Below are 27857 nucleotides of genomic sequence, written 5' to 3'. Positions count from 1 at the left end.
GTGATGTTGCCCATAGCAACCAGATTCTATCTATTATCTCCTAGAAGCAGCTAGATAAATGTTAAGTAGAATCAGATTGGTTGCTATGAGCAACATCACCAGTTCTAAAAAAAACTCCCACCTCAGTAAATTTACCCCTCTGTTGCAAATGTAAAAGGGGACACTGTTGGAGATTGACCACTTTCCATTCTATAGATCCATTTTTATTTGTGTCTGAGCCCCAATGTCCTTATGTCTCCATTATTGTCAATGAGGCCTAGTTAGTGCCTTCAGTAAACCTCATAATTAAGCAAAAGCCTAAATATGCTTACAGACATTTCTTTCCAAACCATAATCCGATTGTATTGTGAATTACAACTGCACACTCCTTTTATCTAAAAACACAATTTATTGAGGAGTTCCCACATGAAATTCTCCTCCCTTAGTCTGGGATGTTGGAGAATACAAAGCACAAAAACAGACATACATTATTCCAGTTGTGAAAACGTAGCTTAGTTTTTGCTTTTTTAAAATTTTATTTTATAGTTAACATGTAGTTTAAGGGGTGGGGAGACCACTTTAAAGACATTTTATACAGTTTGTGTTACATATGTGATGCATACATTCTCCTAGACGGCATGAATATTTTTGACACAGCTCCCAGAGAACACTGTCCATATACATTGATTCTAGTATCAGTGGTCAAAGTGCCATAACAAATAAAAGGAGTTGTACAGTGCTGGCTTATTGCAAGAGAGCACTGTATTAGGTTCGTGCTCTGTTTTATCACACACACACACATACACACTTATAAAGGCTGGTCTTCGCTACTCCGCTGACAGCACAGGGATAAACACAGTTTTCCCCATCGTCCAGCAAAGTGTTCAAACAAGTGAGACTGGTTTACACAGGAGACTGATTTGCAACCCGTATGTAGTCAGAGTGAGATCTGTAGTAAATCCTCTCTGGAAGTAGACAGGTCTATCACACACTCGATGGATCCTGCTACAATGAAGGTCCATTCTAGAATTGCAGAGGTTAAATAAGCTCTTCAACACAATCCATTTTCATTGTAACAAAGGCTTACATAAAAAAAAAAAAAAAAACACCAAAAAAAAAAAATGCTACTTAATATGCCTGGGGCACTTTCAGGAATTCCAGATGCTTCTCTCACTCCTGTATTTGAGAAAAAATAATATACATATCACTGAACTGAATGTTATTATATTGCTGAAAGTGCTATGCTTATAAGCCAGACAGGCCTAACCCCAGCCTTCGGCAGTAACACAGCAGAAATCACATGCTCTGTGATGCAGTGCCATGCGGGAAGATGGATTAAATACTGTCAAGTTTCATGTCAGCTGAAGCGTTCTGTCATTGCACATAAATGGTGAAAAGCATTATTGCTTCTGGTGGGATCCAATATTATCTCTTATACAATTTCCGGATTCATCTTTAAGACAACCGCAGCCACCAACATAAAGGTTTAAGTACTATATTTATGTACTATGGAACTATATTGTGACCTTCTCTCAGGTTCCAGTGATTAATAGAGACTGGTCATGTTATGTAGTCTGGAGCACATTTTTCAACACTTATAGATTGGGCTGCGATTTGACAGTTTACCTAGAAACGGGGCACATATAGCATTCATTTTGAGAAAACAGTGATAATGGATGTTCTTTGATGTACAGATATAATTGCTGTAGTATTAGGAATTGCGTACTCACAGACACCACATTAGTACGGTGTCTGTTTTATATAGTGTTTTTTTATATTATCCATAACATAGAAATATCACTGGTCATTTAGGATAAAAGATACAATACTGCTCTAGTTAGTGTCCATAGTAAAGGAGTGGCTATGACGGACCACAGTCATTCAGTGACAATGGTTTTCTGCTCCAGATGCTAGAGGGCACCACTCCCATATCTATTACCATATGTGCCTCTTGTGCACATGACAGCACCAACTCTTACGTTGCCACGCTTAATGTTAGATCTCAGTTTGAAGGTATATAGAAGTAATGGAAGTGAGACCGCTACTGGACTACCTCCATCAAAGTGGAGTTAATGGTAACTCATAGGCGCCCAAAGCCTAGCACAATTCCCTCAATGCTGCCATAATATTTAAATATTGCATGGGATCTTGGAACAGCAGGAACTAAAAATTTAGAATACAGCTGGAATGTAAGAAGGGAATAGAAGAAATACGGTTTGTACAGAACAGAGCGGTAAGACTCTCAGCCGCTCTGCACCTACCACTACAGACAGGGTAAGGGCGACAACTCTAAGTGCAACGGGGAATCACAGAATTAGAGCAAGGTCCCACATAGGCTCAATATAAATGACCATTTGGTTTTAGACCTTGTGAATCTAAATGTTTTCCAACTTTTACCAAATTTTTATTTTATTTTATAAATTCATTCATAATTTAAACAATTGGAATTACCATTGTTCTAATGTATAAATCTTCGTATCATGTACCCTCCAATAGCATCTGTAAATCTCTCCCTGAAAGTTCCAAAATGGTGCTAATTTCCTCTTCTGTTTGTATTCCAGGAGCTCTCTGTGTTTATGCAGGCTTGTTACATACGTGATAACTATGATATAAGTAATGAACAAAGCACTGACATACAGTAGATAGGATAAGTGAACGTGTACATTTTACTCTCAAAGTAATTATTGTTATGACCTGCTTTAGTGTTATATTTTTGTAACACATTTAAAGCTTGCTTAAACATAGAGCTGCCCCACCTGCAGAAACGAGAAGCGCATTGATTTAAACATATTATTGGAAGTGGCAGACATTTAAATCAGACCCTTTATAATTCTCATCAACTCGGCCACTCTGAATAAATAGAGTAACGCTTTAGTTTTGGGCACATTGACTCTACATGGGACCAGTCCTTTAACCAGCATTTCTTTTCATTTGGTCCTGGACTTCCTTGTTTGTCCCCATCATGCATTCTCCCAGCTTTTATTTTAGGGCTTCTGCTTCCACCAGTTTCCACACTGAACACAAGTCTTTATGTACACACTAAAGATTTCTAACATTGAATTCACAGTGATGGCCCTAATAACCTGTGTCACACAGGACAAGACTTGTCAGGTGGCTGCTGACCAGATGAAGATCCAACTCCACCAGGTGCAGGGGGACTGGATTTGGGGAACATGGTTGGTTTTGGGCGTGTAGCTGGAGGCCTTGAAGGGGGTACGCGTACTGATTTAGCGGTACGGAATGAACAAGGGATGTCGCTGGCAGAACTGGAGCTGCGTTGAAAAGTTGGCTCTGTATCCCGCAGGGACTGAGCATGAAGAGGGCTAGAGGGCTCAGAATTGGGAGCAGCCACAGGAGAAGTCTTGAGAGGCTCCAGGGTGTCCAGCACCACATCCGGGGCGTATTTTGCACTGCTCTGGCGCTCGAGTTCGCGCAGCTCATTAAGGGCAGAGTTCATGGTTGCTTCAATATCCTGAAATAAGGAAAAGATAGAAAAGAGATAAAGCCTCTGTGTGGGAATTCCTTACATTAAAGGATAACCTTGACATTATTTGTTCCTTGCTAAAGCTATTACTATTGGAACCTTCCAAATGTTGTGTTTAGGTAACAATCCAAGAAAAACAGGGGCATCGTAGTCAACAATGACCTGGCAAGAACAATTTAAAGGCATGTGATTATTATTATGCACTATTTTAAAACTGGAAAAAACAAAACCACACACACACACGCTTTATTTTCTGTGACTTCCAGATTTTATGGGAATATTACAGTTGTGTATGTTATTAGGTTTAGTTTATATTTGTGTGTGTTTCCACCCATATTACAATATCTTGCGTTAACATTATAGAATATAGGTTTCTATTTCAGTGACCTACAAGCCTATCTTAAAGCAAACATATTATACAGAATCAAACAGGCAAATTCTGCAACCATGTATGACTGGCTAGGTATACCATGTATGTGTACATCATGCTAGGAAAAAGCTGCAGGGACACAATCTCTACATCTGGCAGCCTACGGTGTGCATGGTGGTGGACTACCGCCGACAAAGACTGTACGTCTACAATGAACAAGTTAAAAATAATTGTATATCAAGTTCATCATACATATTTATCATGCACAGGTCAATTAATCAGTTTGAAAACTTGCAAGATAATTATAGACTATAGTCATTTAGATTAATTCACCTGAGAATGATTAATAGAGCAGGTTTTGAGAACAGGTCTGATAACCACTGACAACCTTCAGTAGAATTACACTCCCCTATTACCACTGCTACTTGAGCGTTGTTATATGTGTGACTCTGTATTACGGTTTGACAATAATGGCAACCTGAGCAATAACTTCTGGGTCCAGTGGGCGGTGATTATTGAAACTTTTTGACCTTCCGGCAGCCATCGCTTTGCGTATCTGAGGACTGTCCATCCTGTTTTTCAGAGAAGAGTGCCGACTGATACTGCTGACTGTGCCATGCCCACTGATTGAACAGCGATCTGGAGCCTCTCTGGAGAAGCTCTGGCTCATGACAGGCTGAGATGTTGGCCGTACATTTGCTCCCGGTGAAGCTGGCTCTGATGTGTCGGAGCTAGATAGGCTGTCACTCTGGCGAAAAGGTCGCCGAATGCTCCCAGACTCCGGCCTCTTTCTTTGCCTGCAAATGTGTAGAAATGTCTAATTAGTATAGTAATAATACATGACCAATCCGTTGACACCTGGGGAGAAAAAAAAAGACAAACGTTGAAAGATTGGTATACATTTCACTGTAGATGACATCTTTCTGCAAATTACATGCGTGCTTTGTAATATTTTTACCTAGGCTGTGCTAGAGTAATAACTTGCCTCAATATTGGGCAGTACGGATGGTGTAATGGTTAGCATTACTGCTTCACAGCACGGAGGTCACGGGTTCAATTCCCACAATGGCCCTGTGTGGAGTTTGTATATTCTCCCCGTACGTGCGTGGGTTTCGTCCGGGTACTCCAGTTTCCTCCCACAACCCAAAAATATACTGATAGGTTAATTGGCTCCCAACAAAATTAACCCTAGTGTAAATGTGTCTTTGTGTACATGTGATAGGGAACATAGATTGTAAGCTCCACTGGGGCAGGGACTGGTGTGAATGGGCAACTATTCTCTGTAAAGCGCTGCGGAATATGTGTGCACTATATAAATAACTGGTAATAAATAATACATAAATATTGTATTGGGCTAGGGATGTAGCATTTCCTAGCCTCCAGTAGAAAGTGTGAAATGGAATTACACAAAAACACAAAGGGTGAGCAGGAACAGATCTGGAACATTAAATGTGGGTAAACACTAGGTGATATGCTTCATGAGCGGTATCGCATAGTGATTTCCCTTACCATCCTGGGCTACCGACATAGTGCATACACACTGCGATATCGCACAGTGATATCATGCCGCGAATGGCCCGAACAGTCCTTTTAACGATATTGTCAGATTGAGCTGTACGTACAGCCAACAGCGGGGGACGGGAGTGCGCATCAGGCATCACTCGTAGCATACACACTGGGCAATATTGTAAACGGTATTGCTCGGGAGGGTATAAATAAGTCATATTGTTTATAATATCGCCAGTGTGTATGTACCTTTAGCGATAGAATCTTTTGACAATTTGTTTTGATAGACTTGTTTCCAAAAGTGTACACAATGGGGTAAATTTACTAAGATTCGTATTTTCCCGTTTCAGGTCAAAGTTCAATCACGAATGACATCGACAGTGTAAAATTGCAACTTTTTGAATTGATTACGTCTAATTTACTAAGCTGCCGTATTTAGCCTTTTCGGGTTTTCCGATGTCGATGTCATTCGTTTTTTTTTTCTGTTTTTTACGGCAGTGATTAGCAAAACACTGCCGACTTTTTTACAATGAATCTCGGCCGGATCTGTGTGATCCGTGCTGGGGTTCATTTTTTTTTTTTTTTTTAAATTAAACACTGTAAAATCCAAAAAAAAAATTGCGTGGGGTCCCCCCTCCTAAGCATAACCAGCCTCGGGCTCTTTGAGCTGATCCTGGTTGCAGAAATATGGTGAAAAAATTGACAGGGGTTCCCCCATATTTAAGCATCCAGCATCGGGCTCTGCGCCTGGTTCCAAAAATACGGGGGACAAAAAGAGTAGGGGTCCCCCGTATTTTTAAAACCAGCACCGGGCTCCACTAGCTGGACAGATAATGCCACAGCCGGGGGTCACTTTCAGTTCGTGGCTCGGCTTTCCGTTTTGTTATTTTATTCAAGTACCTGGATTACAAATGGTTGCCCCGAGGACCCTGGGACACGGGATCTGGTGAGTAGAATTTATTCAACAGGTACCCCTTGGATTCTACTGGAGAAGAGGACAGACCCTCGTGTGAACATAAGGTAAGTATGTATGTATGTTTGTGTGCATGTATGTAATAAATCTTTACTTTCACGGTGTGTGTGTCTTGTCTTTTTTTGGGTATTTTTTTAGTAGTAGTACTACAGGTACCAGCGGGCCCGTTTTTCCGCCGCATGCTGGTACTTGTGGTTCTCCAAGTACCAGCATGCGGGGGAGGCTTGCTGGGCCTTGTAGTACTGCTACTAAAAACAATATCTTTTCATTATCACAAAAGGCTATCAGCCCCCCCATCCGCAGCCCATTGGATGGGGGGGGGACAGCCTCGGGCTTCACCCCTGGCCCTTGGGTGGCTGGGGGGGGGGGACCCCTTGATTGAAGGGGTCCCCACTCCCCCAGGGTACCCCGGCCAGGGGTGACTAGTTGGATATTTGATGCCACGGCCGCAGGGCACTATATAAAAGTGACCCCCGGCTGTGGCATTATCTGTCCAGCTAGTGGAGCCCGGTGCTGGTTTTAAAAATACGGGGGACCCCTACTCTTTTTGTCCCACGTATTTTTGGAACCAGGACCAGGCGCAGAGCCCGATGCTGGTTGCTTAAATATGGGGGAACCCCTGTCAATTTTTTCACCATATTTCTGCAACCAGGATTGGCTCAAAGAGCCCGAGGCTGGTTATGCTTAGGAGGGGGGACCCCACGCAATTTTTTTTTAGAAAATAATCACTTTCCCACCCCTTCCCACTGATATACATGCACGGATCTCATGGATCCGTGCATGCCTATACAATCACGGATTAAAAAAGCAGGTCTGTTTTTTTTTAGCACTTTTTTACGAGTTGTAATTTTTCACGGCAGTGTTTGTTTTTTTTTTGCTTTGCACTTCTTAGTAAATTACCGAGATTCATACTTAAACAGCCGCGTTTTGACCGATGGTGTATTCATTTGTATTTTTTTTGTTGGACTTCCAAAAAATTACGAATGCCCTCATCACTGCCGTGATTATTGCTTAGTAAATTACCGAGATGACACTTTGATGAAAAAAACGCATCTCGGTCAAAATCGGGACCTTAGTAAATTTACCCCATTGCTGGATCTTTTGACGCAAAGTCAAAGTTCATAAACTTCAGGCATGGGAGCTAGTATTTGGAGTCCCTGGGACTACTACTATGCACACACATATGTTCCAATATTTGCAGATAGGGGCATCAGACCCAATATGTACAGTCCCAGATGTTGGAAGGCCTGTAGATAATCGCTATTGGCCTGTGAGCCCGCTGATCTTCCAACCCGACTACCAGGCCCTTCTGACCCCTGAAGAGGTCTGGCTGCTCAGCTCAATCACTTAACACCTGGATCTGTTCCAATATGGTCATTTATATGTGCAATCGAATTGGGCTCTGAATCCTGCGGCTAGAATTTTTGAATAAGAAATTTCCCCTTAATTGTAGCATGTTGCCTAAGAATAGTTACATTTCAAAATGACCTAAGGTTCCCCACACTGGCATTTCAGCCCATCCGTACGAAATATGGACTGAAGCAGGAACTACTGGTGCTCATGTTTGTGTGTGACACTGCTGCAGGTATTTACTTTTCCTTCTTTCTGGTTCCCGAATAACAACAGATCCAATACATCCACCTGGCCGAATCAGCGCGGCAATAGCTGCACTTTACAGCAGCCCAATCTTACACAATTGTTCTTTTAGGTAAATTTGCAATTAGGCCAGGTGGGATGCGGTACAATTGTCAGCATTTATACGCCACTGCAACGGCAATTTGTACCCTTCGTCTGGAGTTGAATTTTCCCCCAAAAGTCTTTAGTACATTGATATGCAGTCTTTACTCAATACTCTGCCGAATTTTTTAATGCACATTGAACAATAAACTGCAACTGTATACCAACCTCAACCTACATATGCTTTAGAATACAATGTCGTTTTTAAAAGAATGCAATTATTTTATACAGAGATGGATAATGTGATGCAGACTTTGGGGATATTATATATATATATATATATATATACATATATACATACACACACACACACACATACATACATACATACATACACGCATACATACACACACACACACACACACACACACACACACATATATACACTTTTGTAATTGTGTGCATTATAAAAACCATCTACACGCTGCGACACATGACGTACCATATCGGTCTGTATCTGTGTTATTAGAGCAGATGTGCCTAGTTAGGCAAAAGTGACCTATAAGGAATACTTTGCATGTCTCCACCTACAATTCCTTCATGAAGAATAATAACTACTTTTTAAAGAACTTACTTTTTAATTAGGCACTGATATTGTACAGAATTTTTGCCAACTGTGAAAGTGAAGCAATAGACCATTCTAGACCATTCTAGCAATAGACATACAAAGTGGAAGTAGAATACCCCAAATAATGTAATTATGTAAAGAGACATCTGTGCTACACTGCCCAAGGAATATGTCACATTAATGTACCGGGAATCACCAAATCCAGTGTTTTATCCAAATTCCATGTCCACTTATTTGGACAAAATGAAGCAAATCCTGATGTGCACAACAGAAGATTAGATTGTACCAAGAACTCAGCTGGATATAGAATGTGATTATGTTGCAATAATTGCGTCTTGTTCATTTAAACTGTACGATTCTGGATTTGCTTCAATTTGCAACGCCAATGTGTAAAATGATTATGGCATGCTTGGATAGCAATACTCGGATTTCATTCTTCTACATGTTAGTAGTAAGCTACAAAGTTGGGACAGAGGTGGTGAATGATTCCTGTGCGTCATAACAAAACTCATTTGTATCTAATACAGTACATGCAAAATTGTTCACTATTTACCTTGTATAGCTGAAAAAAATAGGATTTTAATATCTACCGGTAAATCCTTTTCTCCTAGTCCGTAGAGGATGCTGGGGACTCCAAAAGGACCATGGGGTATAGACGGGATCCGCAGGAGCTTGGGCACATTGAAAAGACTTTGACTGGGTGTTAACTGGCTCCTCCCTCTATGCCCCTCCCCCAGACCTCAGTTATAGGAACTGTGCCCAGGAGAGACGGACATTTAGAGGAAAGGATTTTTGTTAACTTAAGGGCGAGACACATACCAGCCCACACCACAAACATACCGTACAACCGGAGTAGCAGGAAACCAGATAACAGTATGAACTAACAGCAACAAGCTGAATACAACCGATACACACCCACGTGTAACCAAAAAATAACCAGTAACACAACTGCAAGGAACAGTCCGCACTGGGATGGGCGCCCAGCATCCTCTACGGACTAGGAGAAAAAAATTTACCGGTAGGTATTAAAATCCTATTTTCTCTTACGTCCTAGAGGATGCTGGGGACTCCAAAAGGACCATGGGGTCTATACCAAAGCTCCAGAACGGGCGGGAGAGTGCGGACGACTCTGCTGCACCGATTGAGCAAACATGAGGTCCTCGTCAGCCAGGGTATCAAACTTGTAGAACTTAGCAAAGGTGTTTGAACCCGACCACGTAGCTGCTCGGCAAAGTTGAAGTGCTGTGACCCCTCGGGCAGCCGCCCAAGATGAGCCCACCTTCCTGGTCGAATGGGCCTTTACAGAGTTCGGTAATGGTAGCCCAGCCGAAGAATGAGCTTGCTGAATCGTATTACAAATCCAGCGTGCAATAGTCTGCTTAGAAGCAGGATTTCCAATCTTGTTGGAAGCATACAGGACAAACAGAGCCTCTGTTTTCCTAGTAAGAGCCGTTCTGGCGACATAAATCTTCAAGGCTCTTACAACATCACCGCCACAGCATCCGTAGCCACAGGCACCACAATAGGTTGGTTTATGTGAAACGAAGAAACCACCTTCGGCAGAAATTGATGACGAGTCCTAAATTCCGCTCTATTAGAATGAAAGATCAAATATGGGCTCTTGTGAGATAAAGCTGCCAACTCGGACACTCGTCTAGCAGATGCCAGAGCCAAAAGCATGACCACTTTCCAAGTGAGAAACTTTAACTCAACCTTACGCAAAGGTTCAAACCAGTGAGACATAAGAAACTAACACCACTTCAAGATCCCACGGTGCCACGGGTGGCACAAATGGAGGATGTATATGCAGCACTCCCTTCACGAAAGTCTGAACTTCAGGAAGGACAGCCAATTCTTTTTGAAAGAAAATAGATAAAAGCCGAAATCTGCACTTTGATGGAACCCAATTTCAGGCCTGCATCTACGCCTGCCTGCAAAAAATGGAGGAAACGACCCAAATGAAACTCCTCCGCAGGAGCTGCCTTGGTTTCACACCAGGACACATACTTCCTCCAAATACGGTGATAATGTTTTGCCGTAACCTCCTTCCTAGCTTTAAGGAGAGTGGGGATGACCTCCCCAGGAATACCCTTCCGAGCTAGGATTTGGCGATCAACTTCCACGCCGTCAAACGCAGCCGCGGTAAGTCCGGAAACACGCAGGGCACCTGCAGTAACAGGTCCTCTCTTAGAGGAAGCGGCCAAGAATCTTCTACAAGCAATTTCTGAAGATCCGGATACCAAGCCCTTCGTGGCCAATCTGGAACAACGAGTATTGCCTGAACCCCTGTTCGTCGTACAATCCTCAGCACCTTTGGAATGAGAGGAAGCGGAGGGAACACATACACCGACCGAAACACCCACGGAGTTATCAGGGCGTCCACTGCACTGGCTTGGGGGTCCCTTGACCTGGAACAATACCTCGGAAGCTTCTTGTTGAGGCGCGACGCCATCATGTCTATCAGAGGAATTCCCCAACGCCTTGTCACTTCTGCAAATACTTCTTGATGAAGAGCCCACTCTCCCGGATGGAGATCGTGCCTGCTGAGGAAGTCTGCTTCCCAGTTGTCCACGCCCGGGAGGAAGACTGCGGACAGAGCGCTCACGTGCTGTTCCGCCCAGCAAAAGATTCTTGTGGCCTCCGCCATTGCCGCACTGCTCCTTGTTCCGCCTTGGCGGTTTACGTACGCCACCGCTGTTATGTTGTCCGACTGGATCAGGACAGGGAGACCCTGAAGAAGGTTCTTCGCTTGCAGCAGGCCGTTGTAAATGGCTCTTAACTCGAGGACCTTTATGTGGAGACAAGATTCCTGGCTTGACCACTTTCCCTGGAAATTTCTTCCTTGCGTGACTGCGCCCCAGCCTCAGAGACTTGCATCTGTTGTCAGCAGGACCCAGTCCTGGATTCCGAATCGGCGTCCCTCTAGGAGGTGAGAACCCTGCAGCCACCACAGGAGAGAGATCCTGGCCCTGGAAGATAGACTTATTTTCCGGTGCATGTGCAGGTGAGACCCGGACCATTTGCTTAGCAGATATCACTGAAACACCCGGGCATGAAACCTGCCAAACGGAATGGCTTCGTAAGCCACCATCTTCCCCAGTACCCGAGTGCATTGATGAATCGACACACTTGTCGGCTTCAGAAGCTCCCTGACCATGGTCTGGATTTCCAGAGCTTTGTCCTCCGGAAGAAATACTCTCTGTAGTTCCATGTCTAGGATCATGCCCAGAAAGGGCAGCCGAGTCGTCGGAATTAACTGAGACTTTGGCAAATTTAAAATCCAACCGTGATGTTGTAGGGAGAGTTCCACATTCCTTAACAATTGTTCCTTTGACCTCGCCTTTATCAGGAGATCGTCCAAGTACGGGATAATTGTGACTCCTCGCTTGCGAAGGAGTACCATCATTTCTGCCATGACCTTGGTGAAAACCCTCGGGACCGTGGAAAACCCAAACGGCAACGTCTGAAATTGGAAATGACAATCCTGCACCGCAAATCTCAGGAAGGCCTGATGCGGAGGATAGATCGGGACGTGTAAGTTGGCATCCTTTATGTCGACTGACGCCATAAAATCCCCCCCTTCTAGGCTGGAGATCACAGCTCGAAGAGATTCCATCTTGAACTTGAAAGTTTTCAAGTATGGATTGAGGGATTTTAGATTCAGAATCGGTCTGACCGAACCATCCGGCTTCGGTACGACAAAGAGGCTCGAATAGAACCCTTCACCCCGTTGGGACGGGGGAACGGGAACAATGACCCTCTGTTGACACAACTTTTGTATCGCAGCATTACCCACTTATCTTTCGTGAAGAGAAACTGGCAAGGCCGACACGAAAAAGCGGCGGGGGTAGGGGGCATCTCCTGAAACTCCAGTCTGTACCCTTGGAACACTATGTCTAAGACCCGAGGATCCAGGGCCGATTGAACCCAGACCTGACTGAAGAATCGGAGACGGCCCCCCACTGGTACGGACTCCCGCAGGGGAGCCTCAGCGTCATGCGGTGGACTTGGTAGAGGCGGGGGAGGACTTTTGGTCCTGGGTGCCTGACACTGCAGGCGACTTCTTTCCCCTTCCTCTACCCTTTGAGGCGAGGAAGGACGAGCCCTTACCTCTTTTGTATTTATTAGGCCGAAAGGACTGCATCTGCTGATGGGGTGCCTTTTTCTATTGTGTGGGAACATAAGGAAGAAAAGATGACTTACCCGCAGTAGCGGTAGACACCAGGTCAGCCAGGCCGTCACCAAACAAGACACTACCTTTAAAAGGGAGAGCTTCCATATTCTTCTTGGAGTTGGCATCTGCATTCCATTGATGAATCCACAGCGCCCTCCTGGCCGAGACCGCCATGGCATTGGCTCTTGATCCCAAGAGGCCAACATCCCTCGCCGTATCATTTAGGTAATCTGCCGCGTTCTTGATATAACCAAGAGTCAAAAGAATATTATCCTTATCAAGGGTATCCATATCAGAAGCCAAATTTTCAGCCCACTTAGCAATAGCACTACTCACCCATACCGACGCCACAGCAGGTCTGAGCAATGCACCAGTATTAACGAAAATGGCCTTCAATGTCGTCTCCAACTTGCGATCCGCTGGGTCCTTGAGAGCAGCTGTGTCCGGAGACGGAAGCGCCACCTTCTTGGACAAACGGGATAGAGCCTTGTCCACATTGGGAGACGACTCCCATTTGTCCCTGTCGTCAGAGGGTAAAGGATATGCCATCAAAATTCTCTTGGGAATCTGCCACCGTTTGTCAGGCGACTCCCAAGCCTTTTCACAAAGCGCATTCATTTCATGAGAGGGGGGAAATTTTACCTCAGGCCTATTCCCTTTAAATAAACAAACTCTTGTGTCAGGAACGGCAGGTTCCTCAGATATATGTAAAACAGCTCTGATGGCTATAATCATGTACTGAATACTCTAGACCAGGCATGTCCAACCTGCGGCCCTCCAGCTGTTGTGAAACTACATATCCCAGCATGCCCTGACACTGTTTTGCTGTCCGAGAATGCTAAAGCTGTGTCAGGGCATGCTGGGATGTGTAGTTTCTCAACAGCTGGAGGGCCGCAGGTTGGACATGCCTGCTCTAGACAACCCGTGGATGTAAAGAAGCCTCATTGATATCAACATCGGAATCAGAGTCCGTGTCGGTACCTGTATCTGCCATCTGGGTAAAAGAACGCTTTTGTGACCCTGACCCTGTACAGACCGTACCTGAGACAAAACCTCCTCCATGGATTTTCTCCATGTTTGTGTCTGCGAATCAGATTTATCCAGTCTCTTAGATAATAAAGCCACATTTGCATTCAGTGTACTCAGCATAGTCATCCAATCAGCAGTCGGCTGTGCCGACAGAGTCATACCTAAATCCCTCTCTGCACCTCCAATAACTTCCTCCGGGGAGGAACACCCAGGCTCAGACATGTCGACACGGAGTACCGACACACTCACACTGGCCACAAACACAGGGACAGACCTACAAGGAAGCCTGTAGAGAGAAACACAGAGGGAGTATGCCAGCTCACACCCCAGCGCCCATATACTAAAAGAAGTAATATATGTGACCAGCGCTGTCTATAATATTATGAAAGCACCAAATTTTATGTGCCCCCCACCCGTTCTGCCAGCCCACCGACCCCAGTAACTGCTGCCCAGGGCGCTCCCCCCTAGCGCCCTGCGAGTGCCGTTGGCGATACGTGTGGGAGCATGGAGCGCAGCGCTACACCTCGTTACTGAAGTCTTCTGCCGTCACTGAAGTCTTCGGTTCTTCTAATACTCACCCGGCTTCTTTCTTCTGGCTTCTGTGAGGGGGGTGACTGAGCGGCTGCGGGAACAAGCAGCTAGGCGAACCAAGTGATTGAACCCTCTGGAGCTAATGGTGTCCAGTAGCCTAAGAAGCAGAGCCCTTAACTAAGAAGAAGTAGGTCTGACTTCTCTCCCCTCACTCCCACGAAGCAGGGAGCCTGTAGCCAGCAGGTCTTCCTGAAAATAAAAAACCTAACAAAAGTCTTTCTAGAGAAACTCAGTAGAGCTCCCCTAGTGTGTGTCCCTTCACTCCTGGGCACTGAGTCTAACTGAGGTCTGGGGAAGGGGCATAGAGGGAGGAGCCAGTTCACACCCAGTCAAAGTCTTTTTAGTGTGCCCAAGCTCCTGCGGATCCCGTCTATACCCCATGGTCCTTTTGGAGTCCCCAGCATCCTCTAGGACGTAAGAGAAAGGAACGGTCTCCTATCTACATTTGCATATAGTTGTTGCTAATTATATTGCCACGCTGCTACAAATGAAAGCAGGCTGCAATATGAACTGGAGATTAATGAGATTAAGGGGTCTATTTACTAAGCTTTGGATGGCGATAAAGTCGCTGGAGATAAAGTGCCAGCCAATCGGCTCTGTCATTTTTCAAACACAGCCTGTGGCATAGCAGTTAGGAGCCGATTGGCTGATACTTTATCTCCAGCGACTTTATCTCCATCTAAGGCTTAGTAAATAGACCCCTAAAGCTCTTAAACTGTTAGACAACATACAATGACTTTTCACTGTCATAACTTTAATATATTTAGAGAAGTCTGATATGTCAATAACATTTTTCAATAGTATTTGCTAATGCATATACCAATTCCTTTCTCCATGTCTGAATCAAACATACAACATATTTAAAAAAAATGTGTATTAACCTCGCCATTTTCTCCCATAAGTACTTGATTAACCTGGTTTCAAGCTATGCAAATCTTCATTAACAGCAGAAGTGTTTTGGCAAGTTAAGGATTTTTCATGGGTCAGTTACATGAGACCGGCACTTAGGATGCCGGCGGTCACAAGACCAACAGCGGCATTCAGACGTTTCGAATCCAGACACTGCGGACGTAAGTATACTAACCCTCTCCCAACCCTAGACCCCCCACCCCACCCTCCCCCTTCCTACAGCCAAACCTTCCTTCCTGCAGCCTAACCATAACCCTCCCCGGTATACTTACGTTCGAGTTGTCGGCTGTCAGGATGCCAACTACATTCCTTTTTAACATGTTGTATATTGCCTATCACCTGAGAAATCATTGATCATCGGAGTGGCATTGTGAATTCACCAGATTTACATATGGGCCAATTAAGAAACGATGCATGTTTATTGCTGGGTATACACTTGCTGATGTATCATTCGTACAGCAGATAAACAATATACTGAACATCAGTTCATGAGTACAGCTGGTATGTGTGTACACAACATGGTTCAGACATATCAGGTAGGCCCTGCAGTACAGCCGATGCCAATATATTGGTGCATCTGCCTTTGTGTTGGCCAGGAATGCACCCAGCCTAAGTGGCACTTAATTTACTATTTAAAAAACTAACTAAAAACTTCTATGTGGGATTGCTGCTATAAGGAGCTGCTAACCCTGAACGAAAACTTACCTTATTTTAAAAAAAACCTATATAGAAAAACTATATAGAACATTTGCATACAGTATATGTACGGAGAAGTTTCAGAAGATTGTCAGATCTAAAGATAACGTGACTTAAAGCTGACACCAGCCTTCCCGCAAGCTTACTAAGGACACTGCACGAAGCCTCTTCGCATGTGAAGATCTGTCCAGGCATGAGAGCTTTTACATATATCATTTTAATCTGATACAAAAACTATTTCAGCCTGCAGCAATTACGTCAAATGTAATCTAAATTAGTCTCTAATCACAAAATGCATTAAATTTCCACAGTCCATTTAATGCTGCATTACAACAGTGACAACTCTTACTTGTTAATGTTAGCGAGGTAGATGTCTGCCACGTGGCTCCCAGCGGGGCAGCTAAGGCTGGCTCTGGCCATCACCTTCTCCTCCGCCAGTGGCTCAGAACACTGCTCTGGATCTGAACGGGGGCTAGATCTCTCACTAGGGGGATCATCACTAGGAAGAAACGAGAATGATTCATCAATACACAGCACAAATACGCTTGTTACAACCACACCTGCGGTACTGTATATTTCACTAGCCAATCATATATATGTGACAAAGATATATTTCTAGGTCACACTGTTCAGTATTCCTATCTTCAAACATCTGCCCCACTTCCCCCCCTTCAATGTGAAATATGCGTTGGAATTGCCTTCTGATATAATATAACGTCAGCAACACAAATATCAGGGAAAGTTTGAAGCACAGTATAAAACATAGTGACCTACTCATTTTCATAACAACTTTCTATATAGATTTAGAGTAATCATTTCATATGTAGTTACACTGTGATAAGTGACTTTAACATCAGCATAGCTATAATAAATGGAAGTGTTTTCATTAGTTTAACTTTATACCATGTGATTTCTATGAACAATTATCAAACTGGTGAGCTTAGTTTTGGGATGAGCCCCTTGATCTGTGAAGAACCCAAATGCCCCTAAAACAATGTTGCTAATGGGCAGTGAGTGTAGTCCATACAAACATAGCCCTTGGCCAGGATAATGGGCAGTGAGTGGAGTCCATACAGATATAGCCCTTGGTGAGGATAATGGGCAGTGAGTGGAGTCCATACAGATATAGCCCTTGGTGAGGATAATGGGCAGTGAGTGGAGTCCATACAGATATAGCCCTTGGTGAGGATAATGGGCAGTGAGTGGAGTCCATACAGATATAGCCCTTGGTGAGGATAATGGGCAGTGAGTGGAGTCCATACACATATAGCCTTTGGCCAGGATAATGGGCAGTGAGTGGAGTCCATACAGATATAGCCCTTGGCCAGGATACATTAGTACAATCACATCCAATGAGAGCACAACCCATGAGCGCATACCTTCCAGTTGCTGTAATCCTCCTGCTGCTGTATCCAATGCTGTTTGGGTTAGATCCTGTGTTGATGCAGATAAGAGATGTTAGCTTCCCAAATCTGATTATGGAAACTTATCCCAGACACACCCAGCATACACTGTATGTACAGGCTCTGGCAATGTCACCAGATCACCTCCCATCATCCATTTAATCATGAGAAGTAAAAATAAGATTTTACTTACCGATAAATCTATTTCTCGTAGTCCGTAGTGGATGCTGGGACTCCGTAAGGACCATGGGGAATAGCGGCTCCGCAGGAGACAGGGCACAAAATAAAAGCTTGAGATATCAGGTGGTGTGCACTGGCTCCTCCCCCTATGACCCTCCTCCAAGCCAGTTAGGATACTGTGCCCGGACGAGCGTACATAATAAGGAAGGATATTGAATCCCGGGTAAGACTCATACCAGCCACACCAATCACACCGTACAACTCGTGATCTGAACCCAGTTAACAGTATGATAAATTTAAAGGAGCCTCTGAAAGGATGGCTCAACAATAATAACCCGAATTTTTTGTAACAATAACTATATACAAGTATTGCAGACAATCCGCACTAGGGATGGGCGCCCAGCATCCACTACGGACTACGAGAAATAGATTTATCGGTAAGTAAAATCTTATTTTCTCTAACGTCCTAAGTGGATGCTGGGACTCCGTAAGGACCATGGGGATTATACCAAAGCTCCCAAACGGGCGGGAGAGTGCGGATGACTCTGCAGCACCGAATGAGAGAACTCCAGGTCCTCCTCAGCCAGGGTATCAAATTTGTAGAATTTAGCAAACGTGTTTGCCCCTGACCAAGTAGCTGCTCGGCAAAGTTGTAAAGCCGAGACCCCTCGGGCAGCCGCCCAAGATGAGCCCACTTTCCTTGTGGAATGGGCTTTTACTGATTTTGGCTGTGGCAATCCTGCCACGGAATGTGCAAGCTGAATTGTACTACAAATCCAACGAGCAATCGTCTGCTTTGAAGCAGGAGCACCCAGCTTGTTGGGTGCATACAGGATAAACAGCGAGTCAGTTTTCCTGACTCCAGCCGTCCTGGAAACATATATTTTCAAGGCCCTGACAACGTCCAGCAACTTAGAGTCCTCTAAGTCCCTAGTAGCCGCAGGTACCACAATAGGTTGGTTCATGTGAAATGCAGAAACCACCTTAGGTAGAAATTGAGGACGAGTCCTCAATTCCGCCCTGTCAGAATGAAAATTTAGGTAAGGGCTTTTACATGATAAAGCCGCCAATTCTGACACACGCCTAGCTGAAGCCAAGGCCAACAGCATCGACACCTTCCACGTGAGATATTTTAAATCTACCGTAGACAATGGTTCAAACCAGTGTGATTTTAGAAATCTCAACACAACATTGAGATCCCAAGGTGCCACTGGAGGCACAAAAGGAGGCTGTATGTGCAGCACCCCTTTCACAAATGTCTGAACTTCAGGTACTGAAGCCAGTTCTTTCTGGAAGAATATCGACAGGGCCGAAATTTGAACCTTAATGGACCCTAATTTTAGGCCCATAGACAGTCCTGTTTGCAGGAAATGCAAGAAACGACCCAGTTGAAATTCCTGTGTAGGGGCCTTCTTGGCCTCACACCACGCAACATATTTACGCCAAATGCGGTGATAATGTTTTGCGGTTACTTCCTTTCTGGCTTTTACCAGAGTAGGGATGACTTCTTCTGGAATGCCCTTGTCCTTCAGGATCCGGCGTTCAACCGCCATGCCGTCAAACGCAGCCGCGGTAAGTCTTGGAACAGACAAGGCCCCTGCAGTAGCAGGTCCTGTCTTAGAGGTAGAGGCCACGGTTCGTCCGTGAGCATCTCTTGAAGTTCCGGGTACCAAGACCTTCTTGGCCAATCCGGAACCACGAGTATAGTTCTTACTCCTCTCCTTCTTATGATTCTCAATACTTTCGGTATGAGGGGCAGAGGAGGGAATACATACACTGACTGGTACACCCACGGCGTTACCAGAGCGTCCACTGCTATTGCCTGAGGGTCCCTTGACCTGGCGCAATATCTGTCCAGTTTTTTGTTTAGACGTGACGCCATCATGTCCACCTTTGGTCTTTCCCAACGGTTTACAATTTGGTGGAAGACTTCTGGGTGAAGTCCCCACTGTTTATGTGGGCGACTGACGTGATGTCCGACTGGATCAACACCGCCTGACCCTGAAGCAGAGGTTTTGCTTGAATTAAGGCATTGTAAATGGCCCTTAGTTCTAGAATGTTTATATGAAGAGATGTTTCCATGCTTGACCACAAGCCCTGGAAATTCCTTCCCTGTGTGACTGCTCCCCAGCCTCTCAGGCTGGCATCCGTGGTTACCAGGATCCAATCCTGAATGCCAAATCTGCGGCCCTCTAGTAGATGAGCCCTCTGAAGCCACCACAGGAGAGACACCCTTGTCCTTGGCGACAGGGTTATCCGTTGATGCATCTGAAGATGCGATCCGGACCATTTTCCCAGTAGATCCCACTGAAAAGTTCTTGCATGGAATCTTCCGAATGGAATCGCTTCGTAAGAAGCCACCATTTTTCCCAGGACCCTTGTGCACTGATGCACTGAGACCTGTCCTGGTTTTAGGAGGTTCCTGACTAGCTCGGATAACTCCCTGGCCTTCTCCTCCGGGAGAAACACCTTCTTCTGGACTGTGTCCAGAATCATTCCTAAGAACAGTAGACGTGTCGTTGGAATCAGCTGCGATTTTGGAATATTTAGAATCCATCCGTGCTGACTTAGCACTACCTGAGATAGTGCCACTCCGACTTCTAACTGTTCCTTGGTTCTTGCCCTTATCAGGAGATCGTCCAAGTAAGGGATAATTAAGATGCCTTTTCTTCGTAGAAGAATCATCATTTCGGCCATTACCTTGGTAAAGACCCGAGGCGCCGTGGACAATCCAAACGGCAGCGTCTGAAACTGATAATGACAGTTTTGTACTACAAACCTGAGGTACCCTTGGTGAGAAGGATATATTGGGACGTGGAGATAAGCATCCTTGATGTCCAGCGACACCATATAGTCCCCCTCTTCCAGGTTCGCTATCACCGCTCTGAGTGACTCCATCCTGAATTTGAACCTTTTTATGTAAGTGTTCAAAGATTTTAGATTTAATATTGGTCTCACCGAGCCGTCCGGCTTCGGTACCACAAATAGTGTGGAATAATACCCCTTCCCCTGTTGTAAGAGGGGTACCTTGATTATCACCTGCTGGGAGTACAGCTTGTGAATGGCTTCCAGAACTGCCTCCCTGTCGGAGGGAGACTTTGGTAAAGCAGACTTCAGGAACCGATGAGGAGGAAACGCCTCGAATTCCAGTTTGTACCCCTGTGATACTACCTGTAGAATCCAGGGATCCACTTGCGAGTGAGCCCACTGCGCGTTGAAATACTTGAGACGGGCCCCCACCGTGTCTGAGTCTGCTTGTAAAGCCCCAGCGTCATGCTGAAGACTTGGCAGAAGCAGGGGAGGGCTTCTGCTCCTGGGAAGCGGCTGCATGGTGCTGCCTTTTTCCTCTTCCTCTGCCCTTGGGCAGAAAAGAGTGACCTTTTGCTCGCTTGTACTTATGGGAACGAAAGGACTGAGTTTGAAAAGACTGTGTCTTTTTCTGTTGATGTGAAGTAACCTGGGGTAAAAAGGTGGATTTTCCAGCCGTTGCCGTGGCCACCAGGTCTGTTAGACCAGCCCCAAATAACTCCTCCCCCTTATACGGCAATACTTCCATGTGCCGTTTGGAATCTGCGTCCCCTGACCACTGTCTGGTCCATAATGCTCTTCTGGCAGAGATGGACATTGCGCTTACTCTTGATGCCAGGGTACAAATATCCCTCTGCGCATCACGCATATATAGCAATGCATCCTTTAAATGTTCTATAGTTAACAGAATATTGTCCCTATCCAGGGTATCAATATTCTCAGTCAGGGAATCCGCCCATGCGACTCCAGCACTGCACATCCAGGCTGATGCGATTGCTGGTCGCAGTATAACACCAGTATGTGTGTATATACTTTTCAGGATATTTTCCAGCCTCCTATCAGCTGGTTCTTTGAGGGTGGCCGTATCAGGGGACGGTAACGCTACTTGTTTAGATAAACGTGTGAGCGCCTTATCTACCCTAGGGGGTGTTTCCCACCGTGCCCTAACCTCTGGCGGGAAAGGGTATAGTGCTAATAACTTATTAGAAATTAGCTGTTTTTTATCGGGGGAAACCCACGCTTTATCACACACCTCATTTATTTCCTCAGACTCAGGAAAAACTATTGGCAGTTTTTTCACACCCCACATAATACCCGCCTTTGAGGTATTTGTAGTGTCAGAAAGGTTTAATGCCTCTTTCATTGCCGTGATCATGTAACGTGTGGCCCTACTGGACATTACGTTTGTCTCGTCACCGTCGACACTAGATGCAGTATCTGTATCTGGATCCGTGTCGACCCACTGAGGTAGCGGCCGTTTTAGGGCCCCTGAGGGTGTCTGAGACGCCTGAACAGGCACTAATTGATTTGCCGGCTTTCTCATGTCGTCAACAGTTTTTTGTAAATTGCTGACATTATCACTTAATTGCTTAAACACAATCATCCAGTCAGGTGTCGACTCCCTAGGGGGTGACATCACTAACACAGGCAACTGCTCCGCCTCCACCTCATTTTCCTCCTCATACATGTCGACACACGCGTACCGACACACAGCACACACACCGGGAATGCTCTGATAGAGGACAGGACCCCACTTAGCCCTTTGGAGAGACAGAGGGAGAGTCTGCCAGCACACACCCAGCGCTATATATATACAGGGATAACCTTATATAAGTGTTAATCCCTTATAGCTGCTGTTAATCTAGTTATTTGCTGCCAAAATGCCCCCCCTTCTCTTTTTTACCCTGAATCAGATGCAGTACTGCAGGGGAGAATCAGGGAGCCGTCCTTCCAGCGGAGCTGTGAGGGAATAATGGCGCCAGTGTGCTGAGGAGATAGGCCCCGCCCCTTCACGACGTCCTTAACTCCCGCTTTTTTGTGTAAAATGGCAGGGGGAAAAATACATCCATATAGCCCTGGAGCTATATGTGATGTATTCCTTTTGCCAGCTAAGGTATATGTGTGTTATATTGCGTCTCAGGGCGCTCCCCCCCAGCGCCCTGCACCCTCAGTGACCGGAGTGTGAAGTGTGCTGAGAGCAATGGCGCACAGCTGCGGTGCTGTGCGCTACCTTAGTCTTGAAGACAGGATGTCTTCTGCCGCCGCTTTCACCGGACCTTCGTCTCTTCTGGCTCTGTAAGGGGGACGGCGGCGCGGCTCCGGTGACCCATCCAGGCTGAACCTGGAGCTAACGTCCAGTAGCCTAAGAAGCCCAATCCACTCTGCACTCAGGTGAGTTCGCTTCTTCTCCCCTTAGTCCCACGATGCAGTGAGCCTGTTGCCAGCAGGACCTACTGAAAATAAAAAAACCTAACTAAACTTTTATTCTAAGCAGCTCTGGAGAGCTACCTAGTTTGCACCCTTCTCGGCCGGGCACAAAAATCTAACTGGCTTGGAGGAGGGTCATAGGGGGAGGAGCCAGTGCACACCACCTGATATCTCAAGCTTTTATTTTGTGCCCTGTCTCCTGCGGAGCCGCTATTCCCCATGGTCCTTACGGAGTCCCAGCATCCACTTAGGACGTTAGAGAAAACGTGGTGCTGTCTATTAAAAGCATATTGCAAGACAAAGCCTTCTTGTTATGCACAAGTCTGTTTGTCTACTGATGAACTGTACAAAGTGCATGCCTTCACTAGCCATATCCAAACAGCTACAAACAGATGAGCATGGAAAAAGGGAGCTGGAGACTCACCATCTTCTGTGCTGTGCATCTCGGAGGCCATATCTAGAATGGAATCTTCCACTGAGATGGGCTCACTATGAGAGCTCTCACTGCAGACACAGGCAGTAGACAAAATACAATAAGGAAAAAGCAGTGAGGGTTATGGAAGGAAAGTGGGAAAGAAAGGTATTTGAAGTGTGAAAATAGTCTTAAGTGAGTCAAATAAGTCAAGAGGAAGAAAATATTTTCCATTAATATAATATACTAATTTATTTGTTGATCTCATTCTAATAATAGAATTAAATGTTTTTTTATTTTCATTTTAATTGCTTAAAAACACAACACGATCTGTGGTTGTCACGTGGTCTGTTGGAGAAGCCGGAATTTCAACATAAACATACCAAGAACACTATACTGAATATATAAAGTTGCTGCAATTTGAAGTAGAATAAGTACATCATATAGATGTAGAAATTGTATACAATATGTCCCCTTGCTAGTAACCCAGGTGCAAGATTATGGGGGGGAATGAATTAAATTAATCATGGTAATGTACAGCGGGCTAATTGATCCCTGAAGGCAGCCCACAGACTGCACTTAACGGGGATTTATTTTTATCCTCGATAAATAGCCTGTTAACGGGTGCCTGAACCATGTTAAGATATAGGTCCAGGAACTTATCCCGGATTCTATGTGTTAACGCCCAATAACAGGGTAATTTAGCGGGTGAGTAAAAAGGGCTGTAATTGAATAGTCCCAGGCAGTAAAGCCAAAGGATACCACCTTTTTTCACACCCAGTAAATTACCAGGTCTTACTGAATTCCCCTTTATGTGTTTTATACTATTCTTCTGTATGAGTGTTACTGGCTCAGCACTGTCACTCAGTAGATGTCTCAGATGCTCTGCAATATAGATATGTGCAAAGAAAATAATACTTCCCAACATAGCCATTATCCGTTTTTTAGTTCTGCCAAATTCAAATATGCTTTTTGCAGGGATTATGGGTCAGCAACTAAATGAAGCAATTCCTGGCCTTATCCTTTAGCCTCCAGACTGTTACTGACAGTACTAGACAGTATGACCAAGACTGCTCAGATTCCAAATGCTCAGTTCAAAGTGTAAAACGAATTTTTAAAATGGAAGCTGGAGTTATTCAGGATTTATTATTAACTATACTCATAACTGGAAGGAAATCATTGTGGAAATACATTTTTCCCATATATGCCTTGAGTCCTTGTATGGCTTATCTCCCACATTGTAACCTTTGTAGAGCGCCCAACATGGCTGCCTCACCTGGTACCATGGAGCTGACTCTTCTGTTAAGACCATAATCCAAGCATTAGGACACTGGAACCACCCGATTTTGTGTCATCTCTTCTAGGAGTGACCTATTCCACCCAGGGTAATCCTACGTAGTGCGCCCAAAATGGCTGCCTCAACTGGATGCAATATATAACCCATGGAATTTATAATCCAAAATAGGTGCACCAACCCTACATTATTGAGCTCTCTAGGTTTTTTTTTTCTCTGTGTGGTTTTGTACTTTCTGAAATTCTAAATCCTAAAGTACTATGATTTTTATGTCTGTAAAGCAACTTTGAGTCCCTTTGGATAAAAGCGCTATATAAAAAATCATCATCATCATCATCATTATTATTATTAGATTCCAGAAAATACAATTTCAAAATAAAAAAAACAAACAATGCCTTGCATTGCATTTCTAACACTAATACTACTATAACCGTACCAGTCTTCAGTGGCACTGCCAATCATATAGACTGGTCCGTCCAGCTCACGGGGGCCAGGGAAGATGCTCTCATGTTGCATGATGATGGTTTTGATTAACTCGTTAACATGCGACTGGCAGGACACTTGGTCATGATTGTCAGGGACGCACATCAGGGTGGGGCCGAAGCAGATGGCCAGATTATAGGGGTCCATCATGTTATCATCGCTGAACTGAGAAAGACTGGGAAAAATAGAAAACAAAAATGAACTGATGAAAACAAGACAATTTTGATTCCTAAAAGTTCACAAATCTGGCCCCATGAGTGTGGCTCATGTGTGACTCCATGCACTTATTTTTGCAAACATGGTAGTTTAGAAGCAATTCAATTAGCTACGTAAAATGGAGGCATCTGCGGGGGTTGCAGCATTTTATATCTTCTTATTGCAGGATGGAGGTATTTCTGTCTGAAAGCAAGATAGCGTAATCATGCTCCTAGAATCATATCCAAATCAGAGAGGGATTTCCACTAACTAACCATTAAGCTGCCAGTGGACAGATTCAGTTTCATGTGAAGCCACCCTATGGGTAGTAAACAATTACTTATATCTGTTTGCTCCGTAGAAAAAGTGCACAGTTGCATGTGGCTACAATGACACCTCAAGGCTAGTAGAGTCTACTCCAGTGTATTGCGAGAACACTTATTTACCAGACACAGCAGTCTACTATGCAATATTGCAGAGTTTATCATAATTATTCTGATTAGCAGTGTTTAGTATTTGGAGTGTGCACCTGCATTTTCTCTTTTTACTATGTGGAACTATAAGCAGTCTAGGTCACCGATTACAACTGCTGCTAAATTACCCATACAATCTTGCCAACACCATTGGGACACCTGTTAAAAAATTGCTGTTTTATTTAGGCATAAAACAGTGATGAGTTACATGTATAAAACATAGTATTAGTTATCATTAATATATGTGTGGTTAATGGCACACTCACTGATTGAGGAAGGCAAAAAGGTATCTCATGAGGACAATAATAGGAGCAGGGAGACTAAGAAGGACTTTGCGGATGTGGGAAGCTCGCACTTGCATGTTGTCCATAGCTGGAAAGAGAAACACACGTCACATTACTATACTGTAAGCTTAAGAATAAATAGCCTCATCCATTATGAAACGATTAACTGCACCCAGGGAGAAAAGAGCATGCTGATACATTCCCACTTCCAGGAACCTCCAAAAATTATATAGCAAGATGGTGATGAACCATTCCCACTACAATAAGCTTCCTGAATGGTGCAGTCACCACAAGGCATGTTCCTCTCCGCACCCCTTCCCCTGTCCACAAATACATCATTGTCATCAGTTCAATTAAACTCTCTTGGGCTATGACCCGCACAACCTATTATGAAGAAAAGATTTATTATATTTCTTTACTGCTGTTCTTTGTCTTATCAAAGTCTCTCAACCTCTAAAACACTCATGTTAGCTCCACTCTTGCTCAGCAGACAAGGAGTTAAACTCAATTAAGTTGTATTTTTCAAAATTTCAAGCATTTTCAAGTTCTAGAGCTTGAAGGGTTAAAACGCCTAGGTATACATTTAAATCACATATTGCAACTATGAAATGTCCTTTGGAAAGTAATGTACATCTTCTATGTATGTGACACAGTAAATACAATATTTGTCTGTCTGGTATAACAGATACAGAATAAACCCTATACGGTAAAAGCTAGTCCTGGAACCTAACATAAAGGAAGCCTAACAAGGTTTAATCAATAAATAGTTCCCCCAAAAAGAGGAAAGAGCATGCTGAATAAACAACACATGGAAACACTTTGGGTCTAATTCAGACGTGGTCGCAAAGCGGCTATTGTACGCAAATAGGTCAATGTCTTCTTACTGAGCATGCGTTTAAGCTGCAGTGTGCATGCGTATCGAGTGAACTGCGATGGTGGACGCAGAGAGGAATTAGTCACAATGCGAGTGACAGGAAGACCGCATTTGGTGGTGGGGAGTGATCGGGTAAATGCAGGCGTGTCATTTCCATTCAGACAGCGTTTTCTGGCCGTGCAAAAATGAGCAGTTGCGATTTTACTTGCTACGGGAGAGCCTTCTGCATCCCTAGAGAGCATCTCAGCCTGCGTGTCTTCAGAGGCACTCAGACTCTGCAACATGATCCGATTTGAGGTGATGGTACTGATGTATCAGTCAGAAGGAAAGGATGCAACAGCAGTGGGCATCCCTCTGCGTTAGCTTCTGTCCATATTAGCATATAATCGCAATTGCGTACAGCAAACGATAGCAACAGCAAGAATGTCCACATCTGAATTAGGCCCTTTTGCAATACAATTGACTAAAATGTGTGTATAACATTTGCATTAAAACAGTATCAATACTTGAAACTATATGTGGTATAGCTAAGGTATGGCGGCAGTCCTTACAAACACAGCTTAGGAGGTCATGGAAGATTTCTTTTGGGAAAAGAGGTGTTGAGAGCCCCCGAAAGTATAGTTTAAGAACCCCAGCAACAGAATCCAAATCATGGTCATTTTGATCTTCTTCTAGAGGGTCCTCTCCTGCCAAAAGAATAAAACAGCCTGGTTAAGTCACTGTGTTCTAGCACACTATGACACAATGATTAATACTCATGTCCTGGTATACAGTATTTTTAGATGTGGATAGGTATTGGCTTATTGATGGCTCTTACGGCTGTGAACATTATGATGATCTGATTAATTAAAGAATGATCCTATGCCAGATCACAACACAGTGGAGGACAAGCAGGAACGGAAGATTTAATACAGTTAAGGTGATAGACCCTATAGACATGAAAAAATAAAACCCCTACAGATTCGGTTATTTTGATCACCTGTTCATTCTTCTCAATGTGCAACTTTT

General features: G+C 44.4%; 1 protein-coding gene across 2 annotated transcripts in view; it reads right to left on the bottom strand.

Annotated features, from left to right (window-relative positions):
- Nucleotides 1-368: 368 nt before the first annotated feature.
- Nucleotides 369-27857, bottom strand: part of SRGAP2 (SLIT-ROBO Rho GTPase activating protein 2) — a 244691-nt gene continuing 217202 nt past the window's right edge. For both annotated transcript variants that reach the window (XM_063955161.1, XM_063955162.1), the window contains exons 16-23: nt 27401-27535; nt 25958-26063; nt 24977-25198; nt 23259-23338; nt 17396-17450; nt 16366-16515; nt 4312-4630; nt 369-3451 (exon numbers count right to left, since the gene is read on the bottom strand). In XM_063955161.1, coding sequence (XP_063811231.1) covers nt 3068-3451; nt 4312-4630; nt 16366-16515; nt 17396-17450; nt 23259-23338; nt 24977-25198; nt 25958-26063; nt 27401-27535 — 1451 coding nt within the window. In that variant the 3' untranslated portion in view covers nt 369-3067. The remainder of the gene's footprint in view (nt 3452-4311; nt 4631-16365; nt 16516-17395; nt 17451-23258; nt 23339-24976; nt 25199-25957; nt 26064-27400; nt 27536-27857) is intronic.

The sequence above is a fragment of the Pseudophryne corroboree genome, chromosome 2 (assembly GCF_028390025.1).
Source record: "Pseudophryne corroboree isolate aPseCor3 chromosome 2, aPseCor3.hap2, whole genome shotgun sequence".
NCBI lineage: Eukaryota > Metazoa > Chordata > Amphibia > Anura > Myobatrachidae > Pseudophryne > Pseudophryne corroboree.
This window is presented reverse-complemented; position numbering and strand designations above follow the sequence as displayed.